The sequence below is a fragment of the Brienomyrus brachyistius genome, chromosome 4 (genome assembly GCF_023856365.1).
Source record: "Brienomyrus brachyistius isolate T26 chromosome 4, BBRACH_0.4, whole genome shotgun sequence".
NCBI lineage: Eukaryota > Metazoa > Chordata > Actinopteri > Osteoglossiformes > Mormyridae > Brienomyrus > Brienomyrus brachyistius.
Window position 1 is genome coordinate 6,492,776 of NC_064536.1, and position 25,071 is coordinate 6,517,846.

Genomic DNA, 25,071 nt, shown 5'->3' on the forward strand with positions numbered 1-25,071 from the left:
CGGATGACACCGCCATGCCCCATCCCCCCCCACCCAAAACCGAGGCACCCACCTTCACGCAAGACCTTATGAATAAGCTGAAGCACCTTTATCGTAACATAACCAACAGAACATATTAATAGGCATACTTTTACACTTTTATTTGATATACTCATTACACCTTTTGCAATGTATGTAGTTATTTTTGAACATTTATACAGTGCCACGTTTAAACCTTCAGCAGACGCACATTCCCATCTCTTTTTTTATCATTTATCTTCATGCTGCTATCCTACTTGCACACTATTCTATTCGTATTACATATACTGTAATTTTTATGCTGTTTGTTGTATTTCGTTTTTTTTCTGCAATACATTGCACTCTTTATTCTTGGTACTTATAGAGATGTCTGTCGACGGGAAAAAAAATACGAGTGAATTTTGAGCCGAACACCTGGCTAATTCACGTAACCCTCTTGCATAAGAGCTGAGTGTGGAAAAAAAAAATGAAATTAGTTTGGGGCATTTTGACAAGGCGTTGGAAGTAACGACCCCCTACGATCCATCCCTTGCAATGACAGAGCCTTCCGGAGAGATCGCCTTCTACGTAAAACCCTGCATTATCCTCAACACCCAACACCACCGTGACTAAGCGACTGGCTTGCATGTTGTCCGGAAGAGATCCGGTTACGGCAGACATGGGCAGAACAATGAGGGAAAGAATCAGAGGCTATTACAACAAACACAGGGGAAAACAAACAAACCTGTTTGCATGGTCATGCAGAAAAGGGCAACTAAATGTTTAAAGCGCCCTCCCCCCCTAACCTGGTGGCCGAATTCACGACAGGCGTCAGCTTTTCGGGGCTGTGCATACGATAGCTCTCCTGCCCGCTCTCCCCTGAAATTAAAACTCCTAAAAGTCCCCAGAATGAGCCTATCAAATCGCAGAACAAAGGAGCGCTCAACAAAAGGACTCGCGGTGCCTCTGCGGGCCGCATTCATACCGGGGAATTAAAGCGTTATTGAGATCACAATTGATTCATAACAGCCAAACAAAGGCCTGTTTGCTCGGGGGATGAATGATCGTTCGGTTTGGCGATGCCACGCACCCCCCAACCATCCCCGCGGCCCCACCCCCTCAGAAAATGGCAGGTTGATTACCCAACAGAACACCCCAGACACATCTCCAGAAGCTGCAGCCCCTGACCCCAGAGTATGGTGACCACCATCACTCTACACGCGATCTGCCTGGGCCAGGCACTGCACAGCCTCTCCGGAACATTCCGTAGGAGGGCCGCTCTTGATGGCTGATCTGACACACAGGCTTATTTACGCATGGGTGAGAGTCCTCTGTTAATGGAGGTTCGTCCTGGATCCATGCTGTCAGCTAGTATGATGTAGCAGGTGAGCACCCTTCCAGCTAAATGTCCCATTGACAAAGGGCCCCCGGGCCACTTAAACCAGCTGGAATGAATATTTAGTCTGCACAGCAAGATCGGTAATCAGGGGCCAGTATTTCGGATAATGGCTGTAATTCTGAATGACCTCTGCCCCCTCGGTGAGCCTTTTATGGGCTACTATTATGGGCCATCAGGCCAGACACGTCATGTCACATCAGCAGAGCCGAGGTTTCAGCCATCAGCCGTTTCCGGGACGTACATCTCATCAGAACCGGCTTGCGTGAACCAAAACCCGCCCCCCCCCATCCTTCCTGAGTGCACCCCTCCCGCCCACCCCACCCCCGGCCAGCCATTTACCACTCTGATGCTCCAGGGAGGCGAGCCGGGACCCTGCCTCGTCTTTGGGGCGTCCCACCCGTCCGAGCGGTCCGGGGACCACGACGGTGAGCTCACACTGCCATAGGTGCTCCATGCTCCCTACGGCACAGCGGATGAGAGAATGGGGAGGAGGGATGAAGCCAGACAAAATGAACAGCCAACATGGGGGGAAGGGGGGGGGCTAAGTGGGACAAACCAAGATCAAAAAGTAGGGGGGGTAGCAAATTAGTACACAAAACAAGCAATGCAGCAATGACTGTAGTGCAATACAGAACAATCATGCAAAAATCAAGGTCATCATACATGCACAAGGTACATATAAAAATGGGTGGGACTTCATAATTGACCAGCCAATAACATGACAGCTCATGTTGCTGATCTGATTAGTAGGTAGGGAGCCTCATTCCCATGTAAGATGCCAGGTCCTTCGGCACAGGTTTCACAGCACATCTCAAACAACACCGTGAAAATAAAATAATGTCAATGACAACCATGCAATGGACATGTATGGATGGATTTGGCAGAGGAAATAAACGCATCACAAAATGAAGCTCATCTTTTAAATCCATTTAAAGACATGAATAAAATGGCTGTGGGACGTATCTGTTCTCTAAATATCTGTATTATCGAGTACAGGCTGAGTAACACACGGGACACAGATGCAAGGCCGTGGGAAAGAGGGCGGGGCCAAGCTTTTAAAGGGGCAGGCGGGGGTGCCGCGGCACCGTTGCGGAGAGCAGGGAGAGCCACAGCGGCGTGTGCAGCGAGGACATGCTAGGGGATGAGGACAGAAACAGAGCTGAAGGAACGCAACGTCGCGTAAGCAATGCTGGACAGTCTTGGACACTCTCCCGGAAGCCCATTCCCAGCTTCCCTCGTCTGCCGACATTGCCAGGGATCCGCTTGTTTCTCGCATCTCGGTTGCTACGGTTACGACACTCCAGGAAGGCGGAGCTCCTGGTTCTGTCACAGGACCCACAAAACCGGCGGCGCTAACGGCAAAGGGGGCGGGGCCTTCGGCTCTGTGGTGAGGGCGGTGTTTTGCGAGCAGACGCCACCCCAACCTCAGCCCAAGTGGGGAGACACATTATACTCCTGCAGACACCCGTCTAATGACAGGAGGGCTAATGACAGGAGGGCTAATGACAGGAGGGCTAATGACAGGAGGGCTAATGACAGATCTACCACAGACACACATGAGGGAAGCATTAACACATGTCACTCCATTAGCTATTCGGAAGCAAGATACCACACATTCTCACTCACACCGACAGACACACAGACACATATCCACTCACTTACCGACACACACAGACACTCACTCACTCACAGACGCACACAATCATACACTCACAGACAGACACAGACAGACAGACAGACAGACAGACAGACAGACAGGCACAGTTATCCGGAACCATTTTTTTCACCAATCAGCTTCACCGACTCCACCATGCCGATGGAACCCGGGTCTCTGATTGCTTTACGTTGTTTATCAGCAAGACGGCATCTCAAACTGACCTGAAATTCCCAGCAGCCAACTGAACCACAACTATAATGCCACTTAACACCATAAAATTTGAATAAAAATACAAGATTCAGGGGTATGAGTAGGTGTCACACCAGAAAATAACATTGTCCACGAAAGGACGTCTTCGCGCTCCTGGTTACAAAACCAAAGCGACGGAGGCGATTTTCACCCTCCGACGATATTTGTTGAGAGTGCACACTGCTCTCCACACACTCTGGCAAAGCTGTCCTACTTTAATTAATGATTAATTTCATACTGACGGAATCAAAACACCATAAAAATATTATAACTACCGATGCCATCTACAGAGTTAGCCTCGGAATGCTAATCAGCATGGGGCGCATAGGCCAACCTCACCCCCCACCCCCCAGTCCAGGGCTTAGTAAATGGGCCACCTACCTGCTTCGCTCGTGGTCTTCCAGGGGAGAACTTCCTCTTGGAGATGGCGGGCTTCCCCATGCCGATTTTAGGCGTCATTGAGATGAAGGTGGTCGAAGGTATGGCTTGCTCGAGTAGAGTGGGGGTGGTCTGGCTGGGAGGGGGCTCCCTGGGGGAGGCCTCCGCAGACGGTGGGGACAGAGCCGCCTTGGCAGGACTTCCCAATGCCGACTCTGCCACAAATGGCCTCGAAGGCGTGTCCTCAGCAGGGGGGCTGAAATCGAAGCGGGCCGGCTCGCTGGTGGGAGCGCAGTCCGCCTCCGAAGGAGGACTGGGCTCTGAGCCAGGAGGGGCCTCCTCCGCGGATACCGACGCTATCCGGACGACAGTCTCCGGCGGCGGTGGCCTTTCGCCCCCGGAATCGGCCGTTTGGTCTATTCCAGACATTCTAGAATGTTCCGTGGGAGAGACCTCCATTGTTTCTTCCGCAATCAAGTTGGTCTCTTTGGTAGGAGAATCCAGAGTCTTTTCGGCTGCCCCTGCCGTCTGCTCGGCCTCCTGGGGTGGGGCGCCCACGTCCTTGGGGGGGAAATCCATGGGCTCCTCTGGTTCCGAGGCTCCAGTCGTGATGTCGGAGCACTCGTCCTTGCGGGTCATGGAAGGGCTCGCTGCCTCCGGCTCCACGGAAACCACAACCGGCGCCGGTGACGTCGGAACCTCTGGGGCATCGATCTCCGGGGCCAGTAGAACAGCTGAGGGAGGGAACGAGACGCAGCAGCGGGCGTCAGCCATACTGAGACCCAGGCGAGTTGCAAAAATGCTCACATGGGGAAACCATGACCCCCGCAGCCCACCGTGACGCATACCTGAGGCCTCCTCCTCCGGGTCTCCTCCATCCGCCGCACGCTCCTCCACACGCTCCTCTGCGGCCTCACCGCCAACATCTGCAGCTGGGGGAGGAACGTCGACCGAAAGCCCGGTCACATAATACTGCCGGTAAAGTGATTCAGCGCGCATTTGTAAATTAATTCGATTAAGAAAGAAATAACCTGAATTAAATTTTTAAGATGAGGCAGGGTGTGTGTGAATTAAATGTAAATGGGGGAGAAGGAAAGGTCTGTTAGAGTGTTTCAGCAGGACGCGGCATTAATGCGAGCCCCAGGCCGTGCGCAGGGGCCTGACATGCACACCCGCCTTTAAAAGCGCAGTGACCGTGCTCAGGGAGGGCCATCTTTAATTCATGAACCCCACTGCCCCCCCCACCAGAAACTGCAAAGAAAAATTAAAAACAACATATACATCTCCAGCGAAACGCTTCAAAAACCCCGTAACGAATGTGATGAATTAATTAACAATAACCAATAAGTCCCCCAGGTGAAGATAATTATCCGTTTCTCACAATAAACATTTCCTCCTCGTGCTAAATCCTTCCCTACGGTGACTCAGGCCTCCGTGCACCGAGGCAGCTTGCAGAGGACGGACAAATCATTATTCTTCCGAGTCGCAGGTTCCTCGGGTGACGTGTGCGTGCTAACGCCTCCCGCAGGAGAAGGTCAGAAGCTGTGTCTGACAGCCTGGTTGACTTCGGCTGAAAGGCCCACACACAGTTACCTGTTTGATTTTAGTCACAGGAAGCGGACCGGGCAGGCCTCCATGAACTCTCCGTAAACGCTCACGCCACCGCGGTGTCGCAGAGTAAATTTGCACCCCCTGTCCATCCTCTATGATGGAGTCATGGGTGAGTGACCACGCTCCTGGAATTAAAGGCAACCCCGTTTCTGGACTCGGGTGGGGGTCAACTTCTGCTCCTCCTTCCCCGACAGCGCCTCCTGCTAGCTGTGATTTACCCCGCACGCCTGAGCGAGGTGTTGCCATGGCGATGTAGGTCTCAAACGCTGCTGATCTTGGAGGGGGGAGGGGGGGTCTGATATAAAAAAAAAAAAACCCACAGTGCCCCCCCACCCCCCCCAGCTCGGGTACTCCTCCTGGAAAATAAACGAGGGCCGACAAGGTGACAAATGTAATCCCAGAGACATAAAGGTCAAACGGCCGCTGATTGCTCGTGTTCGGTGTGTCCCAACTACCCAGTTGCCCCCCCCCCAACTACCAGCTCAGCGAGTCACTCTACCAGGCCTGCCACGCATTAATTCACACGTCAGACGTCATTCCTGGGGGGGGGTGTCCGTGGGTACGCTGTCCCCTCGATGACCTCATGCGAATCTCACATGAATAAAACTGTTTCACTGCGTCTGCAGGTAACCTGAAAGACGGACTCAAACGAAAATAAGAAATTCTGATTCCAAAATGTGATAAATAATTAAAAGAGGGAGGGTGGGGGGGCTGGCTTTCGGACGGACAGGGGCCGCATTTCGGCTCGTCGCAGTGCGAGTCTCTGTGAGATCGCGCCTGTGGGATTACATTACTGCCATTTCAGGCTGAGGGGCAAACATGAAGTCAGGCCCAGCGCTGGTAGGCCCGGCAGAGGACGGGCGCTCCGGCATCGCAAGTGCCGGGTGCAAGATGATGATAGCGAACATCCAGTGAGGGGGTCGCTGCGGGGGCAGGGGGGTCCAGCAGGGTGTAGTCTGAATAGTTTCACGCCTCCCTCACAGACCACAGCAGCTGCCCTCAGAGCCACAAAGAGGCTTCGCTGACATTCCGCTGAAGCTGAAAGAAGCAGCTCTGCTCTTTTGGGGGGGGGGGGGGGGTCAGTTAACGAGCACAAACCCAACCCACCAGCCATGTGCCGTGTTTATCGCAGCTACTCCGTGCTCAGTGACACGTGACTCTTCATTTATTCCAGGTAACTAAGAATGTTCGTCACCATCCAAACGCAGGGGGTGACGGGGGAGCGTGGAGGCGGAGCACTGCGGCGGTGTGACCCAGAAGCCCCTGCGGTGCCCCAGGCCCATCGCTGCACCAGCTCCACGTCCCACCCCCCCCACCTCAGTTAGCACACTGGCTCAGTCGGATCTCAGTATACATGGATTTAGATGCAGCTACTTTCACAGATGATCCTCCGTCTCCTGCGAGATACAGACCAGCCCAGTGTGTGCGTGTTTTCTCGTGCGTGTCTACGTGTGTCGTTCAGCCCCCCCCCCCCCCCCCACTCCCCACGGGAAAAAAAACACTCTGCAGAGGATTCGACAAAAAATGTGAGCCGAAGCCACCAAGATGAGATGAAGGCTGTGGTAGCTGAGGTGGCTGAAGCGCCGTTCGACAGGGACGGAGCGAGTGTGACGGAGAGGCCTGCGGCTACGCGGCAGGGCAGGGCGCCGCGCTCAACGGGCAGCAGACGTCCGGATCTGCAAAGCCGGCTCTGTGTGTATCCCGGGAGTCGGGGCCGATCGCACGGCCGGCTGACGACCCATTATCCTCTGACACCCGATGCCTGCTGCTCCTGGCCGTTTACCTGCGGAGCTGGAGGGGTGTCGGTGACTCCAGGGACATCCACCACGCCCGGGGAATCAAAACACCATGGGGGTGGGAGGAGAGGGGCTATGCATACTGAGGACACTGCCGAGTAAGGGTCTGGTGGTGAGTGAGGGGGAATTAAACGATCCTCTGGGTTAAACCGTGATCAGGTGGCCTAGTGAAGCGCGGCCTTACCGGAGGCTAATGGCTGCCTCGCGCTCGCTACTGAAGGTGATAACTTTCGGTACCAGCATGCACTTTTGTCCTTATACGCACAACGGGGGTAGTGCGCAATTCTCTAGCCAGAAAGAAATTTTTCAGGGGGTCTGGCAACACTACTGACAGCCCCCCCCCCCGCCTTTGCCATCCAGGGGGCTGAAGCAAATTTCGAGAGGGATTCAAACCCGTAATTTTACTACCAGGCTATGTGCCTGATCGGTAAAAAATAAGAAATTTCAAAGGGGGGGGGGGGAGGGGTGGATGGTTCAAACTTGTTATACTACTTCACTACATGCCTGGTGGTGTGTTATACAGTGGGTTAGGACTCTAAGGTCACCAGAGAGACACCGGTTCTACTCCCAGGGCCAGGGATGCTGCACGCTGGCTGACCCTGTGCTGTGACCCCCAAACTTGCTCTGTCTTGCATATGCGTCTGTGTGTCGGGGGGGGGCAAGAAAGGACAATTTCTCCATGGGGGTTAATAAAGTATCACTGTTCCGTTTGGGTGTATGTGTGTGTGCATTTTGTGAAAACAGGTGGAGAGTCTTGGACAGGCTCTATGCCCGCACCCCCCCCACCCTGAGGAATGAAACAACAGCGGGGGTCACTAAACCAACTCCAAACTGCCCGGCTGGTCGTGGATCGATCTGTCACCTCTGGGTGTGTTCAGGGCTCGGGACGCTAACAACGGGGATCACAGCGCCTGAAATCACTGCAAACAACAGTGTACCGTTCCAGAGAGCAGCCTGGAGGAGCTTCAATTACTCAGAAGGAAGATGGATTTTCTTCTCGTTTTTTTTCTCCTCCTCTTTTTGCACCATCTGGTTCTGGGTGCTCCAGGGACCTATTACTCCTCACGAGGCATTTCGGAAAACCGACAGCGCTCCGGTCTGATCCACACGACCGTGAGACGCTCCTTGTCGTCAAAACAAACATGAACCTATCAAATGCCAGTTAAGCTGTTGATCTGATCCTCAATTAGGGCCCGATGAGCCGGGAGCCCTCCAGTGCAGAGGTAAAGCTGTCACCCCGCGAGGATATCCCAGTAAGTCCACAGAAATATGGTACCTGTTACTGGGAGTCTGGGAAAAGCTGGAGTCAGATTTAATACTTCTGTCATTTCGGGAAGTGGATCCAAATTCGAGCCGGCATTTGATATTTCGGGGCTAAGCACTGTGAATAATCATTCTTCACACACGTCCCGGCGCCGGCCAAAAAGCTCTTAATTTGCAAAGCAGAAAATGAAATGCAGGCAGGGAAGGAGGATCCCGCGCCAGTGAAACCGCAGGAGTGTTTACAGCAAGCCGCGCGCGGACCCCTGCTAATTCTGGGAGTTTTCATCGCAATAAAAATTTCGAGGTTGGCACGGAGCTCAGATTTCTCTCCACCACCCCCACCCCCCCCCCTTCGCCCACTCCCCCATTGTCCCCCCACGCACTCCGACTAGGTCAAACACTTTGATGGAACATTTGTTCGGATCCCCACTAAACAGTCGCCGACTGCAACAAAAAAAATGTTAAGAGAGAAATGATCATCGCAATCGTGGCCGACTTCGGCGATAGAGCGCCCCCCCCCCCCCCCGATAATAAGGTGTGGGGAGGGTGGGGCAGACAGAAAACCACCCAGCTGCAGTGAAAGAAGCCGCAGTGCTAATCAGGCCTCATTCATGGGCACTGGCATTTCAGACACGGCCGTTTGGCTGCAGGTTTTCGGCCGCCATTGTATTCCGACTGCCATTCGTCTGCCGCGGATTAATTGGCCCTTGGGGCCTGCTGGCGAATCCAGCACGGCGGTGGCCTGTTTCAGCGCCGGTGTTATCTCGCTCCGCAAGAGGCCGGCGGGCTCCTTTCATCTGTATTTAATTTGCTGAGCAAACGCGAGCCTACCGGGCCAGACGGCGATAACGGCGGAACCGAGCCGAGCTGCGCCGATTCCTGCCCGCAGGCTTACCTGGCACTGCCTCTGTGACGGCATGGGCCCCCTCCTCCGGGGCGCCATCCAGCTCTGCCTGCCTGCAGTCTGCGCAGACATACCCCTCCCTCTGCGGGGCCTCTGCGTCCCTCTCGGCCGGCTGCTCGCACTCCGGGTGGAGCCACCTAGAAGGGCAAAGGAGGGGGCTGCTCATCTGAAGAGTTACCCCCACCTAATGGCCACGGGTTGGGGGAGAGGAAGTGGATTCTGCCCCATGGCCAGTAAATGCCGGAGCAGTCAGGAGAGAGACACACGCGGCAAACGGAATACAGAGTTAAAAACAGCTACGCAACGTGGGAATACAAAAAAAGTGCAGAACACTGGAACTCCCTATCGTTCATTCATCCGTCCGAACTCCCTATCGTTCATTCATCCGTCCGAACTCCCTATCGTTCATTCATCCGTCCGAACTCCCTATCGATCATTTATCCGTCCGAACTCCCTGTCATTCATTCATCCGTCCAAACTCCCTATCATCCATTCATCCGTCCATCCAAATAAGTTTATCCTTGTAAGGGGCTGGAGAGTGTACCAGGCGGCAGGAGTCTGCCCTGGACAGGGTGCCAGTCCATCACAGGGCAGACACACACAAATGCTCACACACAATCATACTCCACGGAGGAATTTAGAGAGACTAATTCAATCTCCATCGTTTCATCTTTATTTGAAAGGCTTAATGGGTAAAATTAGAGCCCAGTTTATGGTGTGTCGGGTTCTGCTGTCACACTGGGCTCACCGTGATAATTCTACGCATCAGCCGGGAATCCCAGGATCGGACCGGGGCCCGCATCAGCCCGTGAAAACGAGCGGGTCACGCAGAGCGGATAACCCGGCTAAACAGTGGAACGGATGATCTGTGTGGGGAGACCCCCAGGAGATGTGGAACGTGGGGGGGGGGGAGCATATCCATGGTGACATAAACAACTAAACAACGCCGCGAGCCGAGTAATGGAGGAGGAGTGGAGGCGTCGCAGTTACGCAGCACAGCGGGGCCTCGTACCTTTTGCAGAGGTGACAGGACAGCACATCCTTCTGGAGCTCTGGGTTCCCAGCATTCCCGCAGACCAGGCAGGATCCCGTCGGGTCCTGCTGCTGGAAGCAGCCCTCACACAGCAGGCAGTTGTGGTGCCACTGAGAACTGGTCCTGGTGCCACACTGGACGCACACCCTGCAGTACTGTGGAGAGGAAGAAAGGGGGCGCTGTTAACCACATGCCCCAGCATGTCCCGTACATCCGAGGCGTGGCTTGGCGCGAGCCGTTTCTCCCATCATCAGCAGTCCGGAATGCTCCGAAACAATCCAGCCCTGCCCTCCTCCTTGTACAGGAGCTGGAAGTCACCCATATAGCAAGATGACAGAAGGAGTCGTCTTGGCAGCTGCGGGGACTGACAACAGGCTACTGGAGTCACGCCAAGGTGGCCCCCATGCACCACAGAAAATGGTCTGTCCCGCCTGAACTCTGGCCCGCTCCCCCCACTGGCGGTCGCAGTTAAAGCAGTCCGCGGATGGCTTAGAATGACTTAATTTGCTCTGGCAGCGGTGGTTGTTTTCCCAGGCGAAGCGCGCGGACAGGGATTGATTACAGGACGGCCCGGGGCGAGCTGCTAATCAGGGGCTCTAAACGGGGGCGGAGGCGGGGGCAGCCTTGACTCCACCCCCCCTCCCACACACACACACACGCACACACACACACACACACACACACACACACACACACACACACACACACACACACACACACACACACACACACACACAGCCTGGAGCTCCGCCCACCATACCGCTGAGCCAACATCTCCATTCTCATCCCTGCGTTTTGGACCAGGCCTCCCCCTCGCCTTCTCTGCTATTCTCTCTGCTCAGCTGGGGGGGAGGGGAGACGTGGGTGGGGGGGAGTGTTTCAGATAGACGGCGATGACTAGACGTGTGGTACGAGCTCCATTAAAAAATAATCGTAAGAATATGAGGAGAAGAAGCAATTTCATTACAGGGAAAATAGAGAAACAGGTACAGCTATTTCTTCTGCCTGAGGAGGAAACAGCCCGTCGCTGACGCCCAGCGCACCTATGAAGATGTCAGCAGGTGCATGACCCCCCCCTCGACCCTCCCTGACCCATTTGCTTCAGCAACAGCACCAGAGCACGCTGCAATTTCCGATAATGAGCGCGGGTGGGGGGCGTTATTAAAGGAAGAGACTCAGAAAAACAACAAAAGCAGTTACATTCCCCCCCACCCGCTCTGCCGCCCCGTACCTTACACCTCCACCCATTCGTGGGGATGGACTCCATCACAGGCTGCAGACAGAAGGTGTGGTAGCCTTTGTCACACATGTCACACACCAGCATCTTGCTGTCTTCTCCCGGGTTTCTGAAAGGAAGCCGATCTCAGATGGTTATCCTTCATTTAGCCGCTATTCGGGTGACTATTTGTAATATCGACACTTTCACAATCGGGTGAATCACGCAGGGGGCGGCCGCCACGCCGCTCCAACCTCTGCCAGGCCCTGCCCACGGATGGCCGTTTGAGGCTCCAACCCCTATCATGCCACTCAGTTTGCGTGGGGGGGGGGTGGGGGTGCGGCCCAGCCAGGAAGCCGCAGGAGCGCCACGGTCTACTGAGACGCGAAAACCTCACACCCACGGGCCAGCACTCTCAGAGTGTTCACCGGTTTCAGATCCCCTGCTGATGCAGGCTCAGCTCTCGCCTTCCAGGGCAGCCTCTGAGCTTTGGGTTACACCTCGATAAACAGGGCTGGGGCTCCCTGACCACACTGTCATCCACACCCCCGCCCCCGCCGTTAAACCCGCTCCACAGATGGGTCATGGCGGGACTCACTTGCATGTCTGGCACACCTTGCACTCAGGACACTGCCAGCCGGCCCGCTTGAGCGGGGTGGGGGCCACGTCCAGGCACACGCCGTGGTAGTGCTGCCCACAGCTGGTGCAGAACAACTGGTCATGCAGATCGCCGGGGCTGTCACACACCGCGCAGTTGGCCTGCTCCTTGGCTGCGGGCAGTGGGGACAGACATGGGGACACGTGTCAAGGGACAGTGAGCTGCATCGTTTGTTCATGCTAACACCCTGGTTTCACTGATTTGTGCTAACGCTAAATGCGAATGCTAATTAATGTTAGCGCCAGGGGTGGGATTGTTGTTTCCGAGGCCCTACTCAGAAAACCACAGGTAGTGACTGTTCATGGCCAATGCATGATTTGAGTGGTGGTAAACACCAACGCTGGCTAACACTAATGCTGATCTGACAGCTCAGTGCTATCACTAACCATGATGGGTCCATGCTAACGCTAATGCTAAAGTTGATCTGACAGATCAGTGCTATTACTAACCATGATGGGTCCATGCTAACGCTAATGCTAAAGTGATCTAACAGATCAGTGCTATCACTAACCATGATGGGTCCATGCTAACGCTAATGCTAAAGTTGATCTGACAGATCAGTGCTATTACTAACCATGATGGGTCCATGCTAACGCTAATGCTAAAGTGATCTAACAGATCAGTGCTATCACTAACCATGATGGGTCCATGCTAACGCTAATGCTAAAGTTGATCTGACAGATCAGTGCTATCACTAACCATGATGGGTCCATGCTAACGCTAATGCTAAAGCTGATTTGACAGACCACTGCTATCACCAGGGCTCTCAAATCTCATGCACTGACAGTAAGACATACACCTTTGAAGCAGTTCACGCGTTCACACGCTACACCTTGTGTTTCTCACACTGAGAAGTGAAGGGATAACCCCCAGCGAAGTGTCCCGTTATACAGAATTATTAGACGAGGTGCAGGCATGCGGAGTGCAGTTTTCCGCCGAGTTCATAGCTGCCCCGAGTTATACAGAGTTAATAGCCCCCTACCAGCCGAATTTGAAAAAAGCAATTGTTGTTTCGGGTAAATTCCTAAATAAGATACATGTGATCCTGCTGCAAGCACATTATTACAAATATACATACACGCACGGAGTTCAGATAAGGTGGAACTGGGAGAGCATGATCGGATCAGTGTGGCAGGCAGGGATCTCAAGTTACCCACCTTGACTGTGAGACACAGGCTGCGCCCCTAACTGATCTCAATCCAAACTTTTGATGGAACTTGAGAGCCCTGGCTCTCACTAACCCTGACGGACATGCTAGTGCCTAAGGTGATTTCACTGTTTAATGCTAACCCTGCTAGAGGGCATGTTTCTCTCAAAGAAATAAATACATCGCTGGCGAACAGATGAACTGTCTTTAGGCAGATGTGCTATGAACTCAAGCTAACGACATGCAACTCTACCGTTGCTGATGAAGCGAGGCGTCTGACTTACCGCGCTCGACGGCCTGCTGGATGTGCTCGGGACACAGGAGACTGTAGCTCCGGATGTCCTGGAAGGTTCCGGCCGCAGGGGCACACGGGTAATGGTACGAGCGCTGGCACGTCTCCTCACAGCACCTGACGGACGCTCCAAGGCGTTTACAGTATGCACACCGCTGTGAGAAGGGGGGCGAGAAGAGTCATTATCATAACTATAAAAATGCAGAAACTTTTCGGAGGTTTATGTATAGAGATGTACTTGTGTTATAACGCGCACATACTGATCATTTGGCTATCGACAACACAGGAAGCTTAGACGGGCCCAGAGCAGAGAGTCTTCCCCAGGGAGAGTTTTAAAGCCCCTCCCCCAAAGCGTCAAGCTGATGGTCACCATCGGCATCGTGTCCATCTGCGGATCGTCCGCGTCGTCAAGCCGCCATCCCAGCCACGTCGTCAACATATGTACCGACTCCATAAGAAACTGACTCAAAGTCACCCCGGAAGACAGCTCCCGAGAGACGAGGCCGTCCCTGCAATTCCCCGCCAGAGCGCATGTCGCGGAAATAAAAAGACAAGCAGCAACAAACAGGAACCAGATCAACACACAGCTCGTCTGACTGATGACACTCTGGGCCAACTCTGTTCACGCTTCATCTTCCCTTGTTTACTTTCAGGTCTGGACCAATCGATGGCACCATCTGGGGGCCCAAGACTGGTCTACCAATAAACTAAAGCACCTCTCACACACACACACTCACACACGCACACAAATGAAGCAGGGAACTGAACTTTAAGGCATCTACTTCCAAATTAAACGAGGAACCTGTCAACATACAACTCCAAGTTTGCGAGCTGGGCAGCTGTCCTTCACCTGCCCCACGGCAGCATCCCACACACCCACAGTGCCCCTTACTGGGGTGAAGACGGCCAGGCGTCTCACTTAGGACCAACCATCACTATGGCAACAAGTAATGGGGATTATGCGAAGGCAACCCCATCGTTACAGCAATGGGGTGTCTGTGTACAGCGTCCCATGCCTCCAGTGATGAGGAATTACACTGACTCTGCGAGAGTTTATATATCTGAGGTCATTAATTAATCTTCCTAGATGCAGCATTTAGAAAAGACCCAAAATAACAATTATAGCGAAAACCCTCCTCTCTCACAAATCACTGTCCCAGCTCAGCCCTTTTTATTTCATCTGCTGATTCAGACCTTGGCAACAGATAAAGTCCTAATTAAAATTAAAGTTGAGCAGCGTAGCAGTTGGTGGCATCTAATTAAAAATATCTAAAGATCACAGGACCCTGCTATGCCTCTGGTCGTCTGTCCCACCAAGGAACAACAATTCTTAATTAATCACAGTTAATTATCACAATGATGGCAGTTTGTTTCCATGACAATCCTTTAGCAGAACTTATCTTTTTACCTAAGAATGTCCAAGGTCCAATGCAAAGGAACTATTTGCTGAGGAAATTCATGGTTTCCAATAAAACTATGGCAAATTTGTTAATCCTATCCCCCTAAAAAGAGTGAACATCAGCTAACCGTTTGTCTGTTTCTCTGTCTGTCTCTCCATCTGTCTGTCTCTCTCTCAAGCTGTCTGTCTGTGTCTGCCTCTCCATCTGTCTCTCTCTCTCTCTCAAGCTGTCTGTCTGTCTCTCTCTCAAGCTGTCTGTCTCTCTCTCAAGCTGTCTGTCTGTGTCTGCCTCTCCATCTGTCTCTCTCTCTCTCAAGCTGTCTGTCTGTCTCTCTCTCAAGCTGTCTGTCTGTGTCTGCCTCTCCATCTGTCTGTCTCTCTCTCAAGCTATCTGTCTGTGTCTGCCTCTCCATCTGTCTCTCTCTCTCTCAAGCTGTCTGTCTGTCTCTCTCTCAAGCTGTCTGTCTGTGTCTGCCTCTCCATCTGTCTGTCTTCCTCTCATCTGTCTTTCCATCTCTCCGCTTCTCCATCCTCTCCATCTGTGTCTGACTGTCCATCTTACCATGTCTGTCTGCCTCTCCATCTGTCTGTCTTTCTATCTGTCTGTCCTTTCCTGTTTGTTTGACTGCCTGTTTGTCATTTCATTTGTCTGTCTCTGTTTTACTGCCATTCCATCAGTGTCTGTCTGCTTTTCCGTCTGTCTGTCAATGTCTTCCATGTTAGCTTTTCCATCTGTCTGTTGTTATCTGTCTGTGTCTGTCTGACTTTCTGTCTGTCTTGCCATCTGCTGAGAGAAGCAGAGCCCTGGGGCCTACTGTCTCACCTGTGTGCTCCCTGAGTGGATGGCTCTCTCCAGCGCCTGGCCTCCCCCCTGGCTGACAACCTCTGACCACGACGCACAGCGCTGGTGAACGAGGCATCGCCCTGAAAGAGGGGGGTGAGATATGGGAGAAAGGGTTCAGGAGGGTGAGTGAAGGCCACCTTGGTGCCAATGGGGGGGGGGGGGGCATGCTCTCACACGGGCCCCGCCCACCTGCTGACGAACACGGCATCCCTCTTTTTCTAAAGCCATTTTTAAAACCAACTGAGAGGTTTGCTGAGGGAGCGATAGTCATCTGTCGACACTCAGTGCTGTAAGTGTGGGGCGTGAGCTCAAAATAGTACACCGTGATGGGATGGTTACCCTAACGACGAGATAAGCGTGCAGCCAAGGCTGAGGTGCGATGGCCTTGCGGTGTTGTCGCTCCAGCACACTCTTGGGTGACTCACCTGCCGGGTCGAAGAGCGACCGCACGTCAACGTCATCGGGAAGGCCCACCCGGCCCAGCTCGTCCCACGACTTGCTGGACGGCTCCTCTGCTGGCCAAGAGGGGGCAGCACTGGGAAAGAAGGAAGGGTGATCACTGCTCAGCGATCAGTATCTGACCTCTGACACGGGGCACTGCGGAAGCAGAGCTGACAGGGACTCCCGCCAAATGTAAAAGGTCAGTAGAAAGCCGAGCAGGAACAAGTCAGCAGGCATTCGGGAGACTGGGAACTCTGGGAATGCTGCAAAGCCCACAAAGTATCACAGTATCACATCCATACTCTTCCGAATAAAACAGAACACGATTCCCTGTCACGAGATCCTTGCAATGGCGAAGAATTCCCTAGAACATCCGCAAGTGAGTGCGGACTATCCATCGGAAAAGGCGCCCGACATCAAGGAACGGCGGCGACCACGAGGCAGAGCGAACGGCGCGGTCTGTCGCAGCACCACAGATGCGATCGGCCTTCCATTCATCCTCCGGATTCTCTCCGCCAGATTCGCAAATCGTCACGCAACCGAGCACCGGCATCTGCCTCCGGGCCGGGAGAATTCTCTTCGCCTTTCAGCGCTTGCTGTGTCTCTAGGTCGGCCAAACGGGCGGGACTGAAACGCAGCCAATTTGAATTACAATGAGCCGCGTCCGTGGGACGTCCATAATGGCACCAGGTGATAGTTCGTCTCTGGGGAAGCCCCGGACCCCCTCCGAGAGCCGCCCTCCACCTGCCATTAAGACGCATCGGTCAATTGAAAGCATTCGGCTTCGTTTCCTGTTAGCAATTTAATTGCTCACAGCATAAGCCCGACAGGCCCAGTTGCACAACACGCAGCCTCAGACGCCTCTCTTTGTTTTTGTTTTCATTCCTCCACCCACCCTTCCCCCTGCCCCCACCACCTGGCGCGGGTCCAGCCCTGCTGACCAATCGCACGCCTCCAGCGCAGCAGCAATGTGCCGATTGGCCGCCTGCCAGCACCGTACTCCATGCCCATTACATCACCGGACCCCCCTCGGGGGTCTGAGTCGATTGGCTGTGCTGAGCCAAAAGAAATGAGTGTGGGGCCCAAAAAGATGACGGAGCACCTCTGGGAGGGCGCCTCTCTTACAGCGCTCACGTGTCAATTGCGCGCCATCCAGGCCAATAACAATATTAAAAGCAAAAAATGTTGATTGCTTTTCTTGACGAAACCAGTTAACAGTTCGGCCATTTCAATAAATGTAAAAATTTTAAATGACACAAACTACAGTGAGCAACAGAACATGATTTCAGACATAAAATTCCTGCAAGAACGATAAAATAAAAATGTTACGACTATTAATGACCATTTTTGAGATCTAAAAAAAAAAGCGGACGGCTATATTCAGAGAAACCTCATCTCTAAATGAGACCCAACTCTCGGCTCCCAGTGTCCCCTCCCCCACACCGGGAGGTTTGGACTGTTCCATCAGAGATGCTACGGACTATACAGGCTGGATTGTTCCACTCAGGAGAGGGGTGCACACACTGCTTCACATACGGGGAACGGGTGTCATTTTCACCATTCCCGTATGCCCTCTGTCAAACTCCACAATATGAAGACATAATTACCCCGGTCTGGCACTGAGCAGCTATTAACCAGCAAAAAAAATAAATAAAACCAGCACGCACGGAATTATTTAATCAAACAAAAAGGCAAATTATTTTGGGCCTGGGGGTGGATGAGGCTAACCGGTTACACGGCATTACACAATACACGCCGGTGCTTCAGCAGAGAGCTGATTAGATCAGGGCGCTTAATTGCTTTCCTAGAAAATGAGGCTGCCTGGGTGAATTATATCGGACTCCCCCGCACAGGTTACAGTGGTCCGTTCCATCTGTCAGGAGCTTCTGAACATGATCCCGGGCCCTTGATACGTTAAGGGTAATTCATAGATAAGTGTCCTGCCCACTGCTGCTCTTTCGGTCTGGAGGAGCGCCTTTCACAGAGAACATCACGCTTACCTTGCGGGGGTCTGCCCGGGACCGGTAATGGGCTCCTGGTCTCGCTGCCCACCGCTCCCTCCGGGATCGGCCTGGGGAATCTGTCCCGGCTGCGGTCCAAACCACCTCAGCTCGCCCTGCCCCAGGAGGCTGCGTGCCCCACAGTGACACAAGGCGCACAGCTGCTCGCTGTAGGGGAATCAGCATCAGGCTCAGTGCCAGTTTAACTCCGCCTAGTGGAAAGCCCATTCAAGCCTTCCGACAGAATTTTCACCCCGTTGGGGTTTGTTTGGTCTGCTTAACTGATCTGTTAAATTTGATCCAATGCAGCAGCCGTACTGTGACAGTAAAGGTCTACCAGCACGTAAAGCGGACCAAATCGGACCAATTAAGATGACTGATAAGCTCTGCCGGTCTCAGATGGCATTTCCCCCAGAGCTAAAGGGTTAATACCCTGTATGTTTAACTGAAGCTGAACTCAATGCTTCGCACACACACAGAGACACAAAAAAGCTAAACGCGGGCTCTAGCATTCGCTCACCCCCACCCGGCCCCCTCCCCGCATCATAATGCCGATTCACCTGCTTACGGTTAAGAACTTAAGAATGGGGGTGTCTGAGACCGGCGACTACGCCAAATATACACAGTATCTCAGCTGCCCCAAAGCTCAGCTGCACAGTAAATGAACCCTCCTTAATGTGCGCTGGATGTAGTCAGCTGCAGTCACGTGACTGGCTGTTCGGAGGAGCATTCTGGATATCCCAGTGCAGATCATCCGGTGCGTTCTCTATTCCACGCGTCACTGGCAGTCATCCCCACCCCCCCCCCCCCCCCCCCCTCCCACACAGAGGACCTCGGCCTTGTGTTGCTGATGGGAGTTCAGCCCTCAGGGATCACCCCCTCTGCAATACACTACAGGAAGTGGAGTAACGGACGTAAATCTGAAGCGCAAGGATTTGGGAGAAAAAAAAACAAAAAACAAAATATCTATCTCATCTACAGTCCACTTCTGTTTTACTGAGAATAAATGGCGCTTAAGGACAGCCAGACGGACAGGGTGCTGTAAATATTTATCAGACGGCCAAGTGGAAAATGAGAGTCTTTAATAAATTCTCCCCCATTAAACCCGGGGGGGGGGGGGGGGGGGGGGGGGGGGGCTGTCACAGAGATGGATTACAGGCCGTCTCAGAGAGTGGCATGTCCTCTTACTTTGTTGGGCTGGGCTGTGTTTTACTGCAGAGACACCAATCGCCATTCCCATTACAATGTGATAACACAGTAGCTCGGCACGGATGGGGCTCGTAAGCACACGACACCGTTCCTCTGCACTACCCCCCCTTAAACATGGCACATTTGCAGCTTACCGCTCCAAAGGAACGCGCTGGGCCATCTACGCAGAGCAAGAAGAGCAGCTTCACCCGCGTGACGCCAAGACGCCTCGGGGTCTGGGCCGGCTTCGTTCGGCTCGTGGTGTCTCTTTACCCAGAATTCATGGCTGCCGCCCGGCCCCTCCTCCTCCCCACATCCTCACCCACCGAAGCATTAGCACACGCAAGCACACAGGCACTAGGCACGGCAGCTCGCCCGAGGACACACACTCACACGCACACACACACAGGCGTCTATAACCGCCCCCATGTGCGCACGCGACCACACACACACTGATACGGGAGGGAAACAAACCACAGATATAACTTCCTCTTTTTGGGCCTGGGCCCCTAACACACACCCCCACACACACATGTAGGGTATACCTATCCTTATGGGGCCCGCTCATTCACTTCTATGGGAATTATGCTAATGCTAACTATGACAACCTTATTTTTAGTTTTTCCATAGCAGACATTGATTATTATAAAACAGAGTTTTCCTTTATGGGGACCGGTTTCCTGCCAGATATTTATCACGTTACACACACACACACACACACACACACACTCCATGTCAGAGTTTCTAACCTCCCTCTGGCCTCTGATGCAGCTGGCTCCGGGTGCTGGGGCGGCGTGGTCGGTGAGATGGCTGGTTCTCCGGAACCTTCCGTGGGCTGGCCTCCCTCGCTCACCTTCTGCGGCTCCTTTGTTTCTGTAGTTAGGAGTAAACGCCTCAGACTGACCGTCTCGGACACCCCCCCGGCCCACATTTCCACAAGCCAACCCCGCGGCTCCCTCGCGGTACCGAAACCGGAAATGCACAAATAAATTCTTCCCTATTTAGATGGTTAGGGGAAACAGAGAGCTTCTCCAGCACAGACACCTGCGGAGGAGAAGTAAGTACCGCCCGTCGTTTGCTTCAAACGCTACCTCTATCTGCGAGTTTAAACAGGCCGCGTGACGGACCACAGTGACATCACGTCTGGGTCATACTGATAACAATCGGAATCGGGAAGAAACCACACAAAACCCAATGCTCATGAACAAAAGTACAGAAGACGGTAAAAATCCTCGGATGTCGTTCTTGCTCCGCCCCAAATATCAAGGATACACCAGTTGAATCAGACCAATCCTATGATTCGCTTCGCCCCAAATTCATTCTCGACAGGCGATTTAGCAAGACCACAAGTACAGCCTTTCAATTCTTGGTACTGAGATTCACCCCTAATCTCATAAGGGGTCCGGCTGTTGTACCTTGAAATAGCCTCCAGCACTGAGTGGGAGCTGTTCTGCTCCATCACACCCAGGACATCGGGTTACTTGAAGGAGGGACAGCGAGCACACCCGCCTCATTTTGATTTACCCTTTCCGGGGCAGATACTGGGGTCCTGACAAGAGTGCAGCCCAAGAGACTCCTGTGGAAGCTCCCATCTTTCGGATCTTAGCACGGTTCACCAGAGCTCTGGTGATCGCTGATCACTGAAGTCCCCAGGCAACCCTACGGTCACGCTCTGTGTCGACAGGCCCATCTGTCACCAGCTAAAGACCCTCTGCCGGGGGGGGGGGGGTAAACAGGGCCTGCTAACAGGGGGGCAGTGCTCAGAGGCAGACCGCTCAGGAGCACTCAGAGTCACCTGTCTAAGGAATCCCATTATCTGACAGTCACTGCAGGCTTGGGAACAAAAATCCATCCATCCATCTTCCCACTACTCCTGTTCCAGGCAGTATAGTCCATACACCATAGCAGATAATGGCCATTTTAGAAACTTCAATTTAAACACGTCATTTTGGGCTGCAACGCACGTGCAGTCAGGATAGCAATCAACCCTCGGATGCTATAGACAAGGGGCAGCAGCGATACCTCTTGCACCAGCACGCGAGCCCACTGGCAGGGCAATCTCGTGTGCCAAACCCCTGTCAAAACCCCTCTTTAACAGGATGGCCCACATCAGGCACGGAAATGAAATACTCCAAGAAGGCATCCGTCATCCGGTGCTGACCCCAGTCCCACCGCCACTGTGAGGAAAAACAGCCTGAGCACAGAGGTCCGGAGAATGCAAATCAGCTACCCCTCCCCCCCCCCAACCCCCCGCAGAGCTGTGAGTGGAAAGAAACCGATAGAGCGCGTGTCGTGGCGCTCCGTACGGCCCGTGGGCTGGTGTCTGCCTGGCTGCTGCGTGATGAAGAGCCAGAAGAATGAAGAAAGATGGATGAAAGATGGATGAAAGATGGCCAGTGCAGTGAGGGCTTCCCATGGTCACACGGTGAGACTGTGTGGTGCCCCCTGCTGGAGGACAGTGCACCAAAACACGTGACACCCCCCCCCCCCCCCTCCCTTCTGAACAGCACTGACTCTGCACCTGCACCTCCGAGTCCCATATCAGGCCTACTCTCTCACACATTAAACCAACAGTAGCCACCGCCAGTTCCCGTTTACTCCGGGAAAGAACCTCCCCGTTTTTTTGATACACTGCGGTCAAACAGAGGATGCGCAGGAAGAGAGCGAACTAAAGGACGGTGGTTCACATAGACAGGCCAATGCAATCTGAGAGCCTGAATACAGGGCAGCTCTGCCGCATATGATAAATACTGCCGATTTTACTCCAAAAAGGAAGTCCTGTCACTAACATTCTGATGCAATAGGAGCTGCCCTCATGGCATTGGCTGACCTGGACTTCAATCCAGGATGAACAGCCAATCAAGAGAAACGCTCATGTCCCACCTACCCAGCCAGCAACCTAAATATCAACTTTAAGGAGATACCAATAATGAAGAAAAACTTACCCATCTGCTGAGGGCTCTCGGATTCCACCGCCTCAGTCCCGTCCATACTGTCCTCATCGTCACCCGCCGCCTTTCCTCGGCTGCGGGGCCTGAAAATTATGAAAGCAATGAATGATGCCTCGATTCTCCTCACAAGCAGCCACTACTTTAACTATTGCATCATAAGGGAGGGGCACTGGGGCAGGCTGGGCGGAGCCTACAGCATCATAAGGGAGGGGCACTGGGGCAGGCTGGGCGGAGCCTACAGCATTATAAGGGAGGGGCACAGGGGCAGGCTGGGCGGAGCCTACAGCATCAGCAGGGAGGAGCACAGGGGCAGGCTGGGCGGAGCCTACAGCATCATAAGGGAGGGGCACAGGGGCAGGCTGGGCGGAGCCTACAGCATTATAAGGGAGGGGCACAGGGGCAGGCTGGGCGGGAGCCTACAGCATCATAAGGGAGGGGCACAGGGGCAGGCTGGGCGGAGCCTACAGCATCATAAGGGAGGGGCACAGGGGCAGGCTGGGCGGAGCCTACAGCATCATAAGGGAGGGACACAGGGGCAGGCTGGGCAGAGCCTACAGCATCATAAGGGAGGGGCACAGGGGCAGGCTGGGCGGAGCCTACAGCATCAGCAGGGAGGAGCATAACAGGCTTTATTTATAATTAAGAAGGGAAGACGCCCTTGAGTTATGCCCTCATAAGACAGCAATATGAGATATGGCAAAGCCAAAATATCCTATGTTTGTACAAATGACAGAAGTATCATTATAAGTACTCAACAAACAAAAACGTTTTCAGGGGTCAAGTGAGGGCATGGTCATGCACACATCGCATTATCAGCAATTAGCCGACTGTATATTCACAGGAAATCACTGTCAATCATAAATTCACTTTGTGTGGCTTATTCACTGATTCAGTCACAGGTATGGAGTCCATAAACGGACAATAACCTTCAGGAGAATCGACCTTCTGCCCTATATACACAGGCTTTAACCCTCTGGGGTCTCGGGGCATGGTCACACATTTCATTCAATATCATAAACTTAATTCATGGCAAATAAATTATTTCTTATACTTTTGATTTAGCATTAAACTCATCTTAATCTTAGTGTACTTTGTAAATATATCAGATTTATGATATATCTTTTTATTGTCAATTTTATTGACATCAAATTACAGACATTGTGAAATGCAGTTCGGAACACTTGCAGAAACATTATAAAAGTACATAGTAAGCAATGGTGGAAGTTTGTTTTGATCTCACATATCTGATCACCAAAATCTTGGCTACATGAAGATGACTAAATGGTGTAGTTGCAACATTCAGTTGGATAAATAAATAAGAAAAACCTCAAAAACTCATGTCACTATTTCTGGGCTCCTTTCATTGAATATGTAGCAACTTTCATGTGTATGCATGAGCCATTCACACCTGGCCACCCCCCCCCCCCTTTTATGGCGCAGATGAGGATGTATCTGGATCGTGTTTCACCGTTGCATTGTTCATCTAATTACCATGCGAATGCGATTTGAACACGCGCTAATGCGACTATTTAGAAAGCGAACAGCGATCTTCAGGTGAGGGCGGCACTACACGCCCCCCATGCAGGTAAAACAAAGAAGGTGACACGGTTTACTTTTTTGCTGATTTAACCTAATTTTTAAAAACTTTAATATTTCTGACAATTGCCGTTTTGAAAAGAAGACAGATTACGGATTTAGTCAACGTTTATTTCATGTTACTACAATACGATTTCAGCGAGTTATAAATTGAATTACGCGACAAAATTACGCGGCATCGTCGTCGACTCAGAGGATTAAGGACATGTGAACAGCGAACTGGTTTAATCGATCGTCTGGATCAGCCTTCATGATAAGCTTCAGAACCCTTCCGTGATCAGGCCTTCTTGCCATGTTCACAGCATTTTCTCCATGCTTGCTACCTGCTCTCCATCACAGTGATGCCACCCAGCTATCATCAGAAATGTGCAGCCATTTGCACGAGGGACAGAATTGTCCATTATGTCAATCCCTGTTCCCAAAGCCACTCGAGTGAAGACCTTCACTCTAACCCTTCACGCACTTGTGGCTCAAGCTGGGCCATGTTCTCCAGATTGCTGCTGAGGAGACCTAAAATTGCGAAGCTTATGCTGCTTCTCTTCCGGCTGGTTGTCGTAGGGTTTTTGATTATCACGGATTAAGGTGCCCGAAGCATAGCTGAGAGCTTTCCAACTTGGACTCCGTTTCCCAGACTCTCTGCGTGGCCTCAGGCTTGGTGGCCCTTCATTTTTGGAGTCCACCCTCTCTTGCCCTCGCTCGTATCCTGACAGGCCGCTCTGCCATTGCAGGGTCGGGTCCAGCCACCCCCTCATCCACTCCGATGATGTCAAAGCGGCAACCAGGCCATTTCTCCTATACGCCGGCAGCCAATAGTGCAAGAGTTGCCTGCAGCCAGTACTTGGCCGCCTGTTGCCATAGTAACATCATCTCCTGTCTTGCAACTGACGCCAAACCTCCAGAACAGCAAAGTAGATTTTTTTTTTTTTTTTCAGGAGCAGATGGAAAAGTAATGCTTTGGACCAGTTTCTTAAATCCATTTACTTTTAATGTGCTTTGTTATTTTAAATATAAACTAATTTTCACAAAATACAAATCAAAAAACATTCAGATGA

At 52.6% G+C, this 25,071-nt stretch overlaps 1 protein-coding gene across 1 annotated transcript in view; it reads right to left on the reverse strand.

Annotated features, from left to right (window-relative positions):
* LOC125739850 (histone-lysine N-methyltransferase 2C-like) overlaps positions 1 to 25,071 on the reverse strand; it is a 67,741-nt gene that overhangs the window by 36,925 nt on the left and 5,745 nt on the right. Inside the window, 13 exon segments of the mRNA XM_049010369.1 lie at positions 1,736 to 1,855; positions 3,684 to 4,414; positions 4,529 to 4,612; positions 9,246 to 9,391; positions 10,267 to 10,442; positions 11,519 to 11,633; positions 12,102 to 12,273; positions 13,593 to 13,755; positions 15,823 to 15,923; positions 16,269 to 16,378; positions 18,285 to 18,452; positions 20,222 to 20,345; positions 22,418 to 22,506. Of these exon segments, the coding sequence (XP_048866326.1) occupies positions 1,736 to 1,855; positions 3,684 to 4,414; positions 4,529 to 4,612; positions 9,246 to 9,391; positions 10,267 to 10,442; positions 11,519 to 11,633; positions 12,102 to 12,273; positions 13,593 to 13,755; positions 15,823 to 15,923; positions 16,269 to 16,378; positions 18,285 to 18,452; positions 20,222 to 20,345; positions 22,418 to 22,506 (2,299 nt within the window).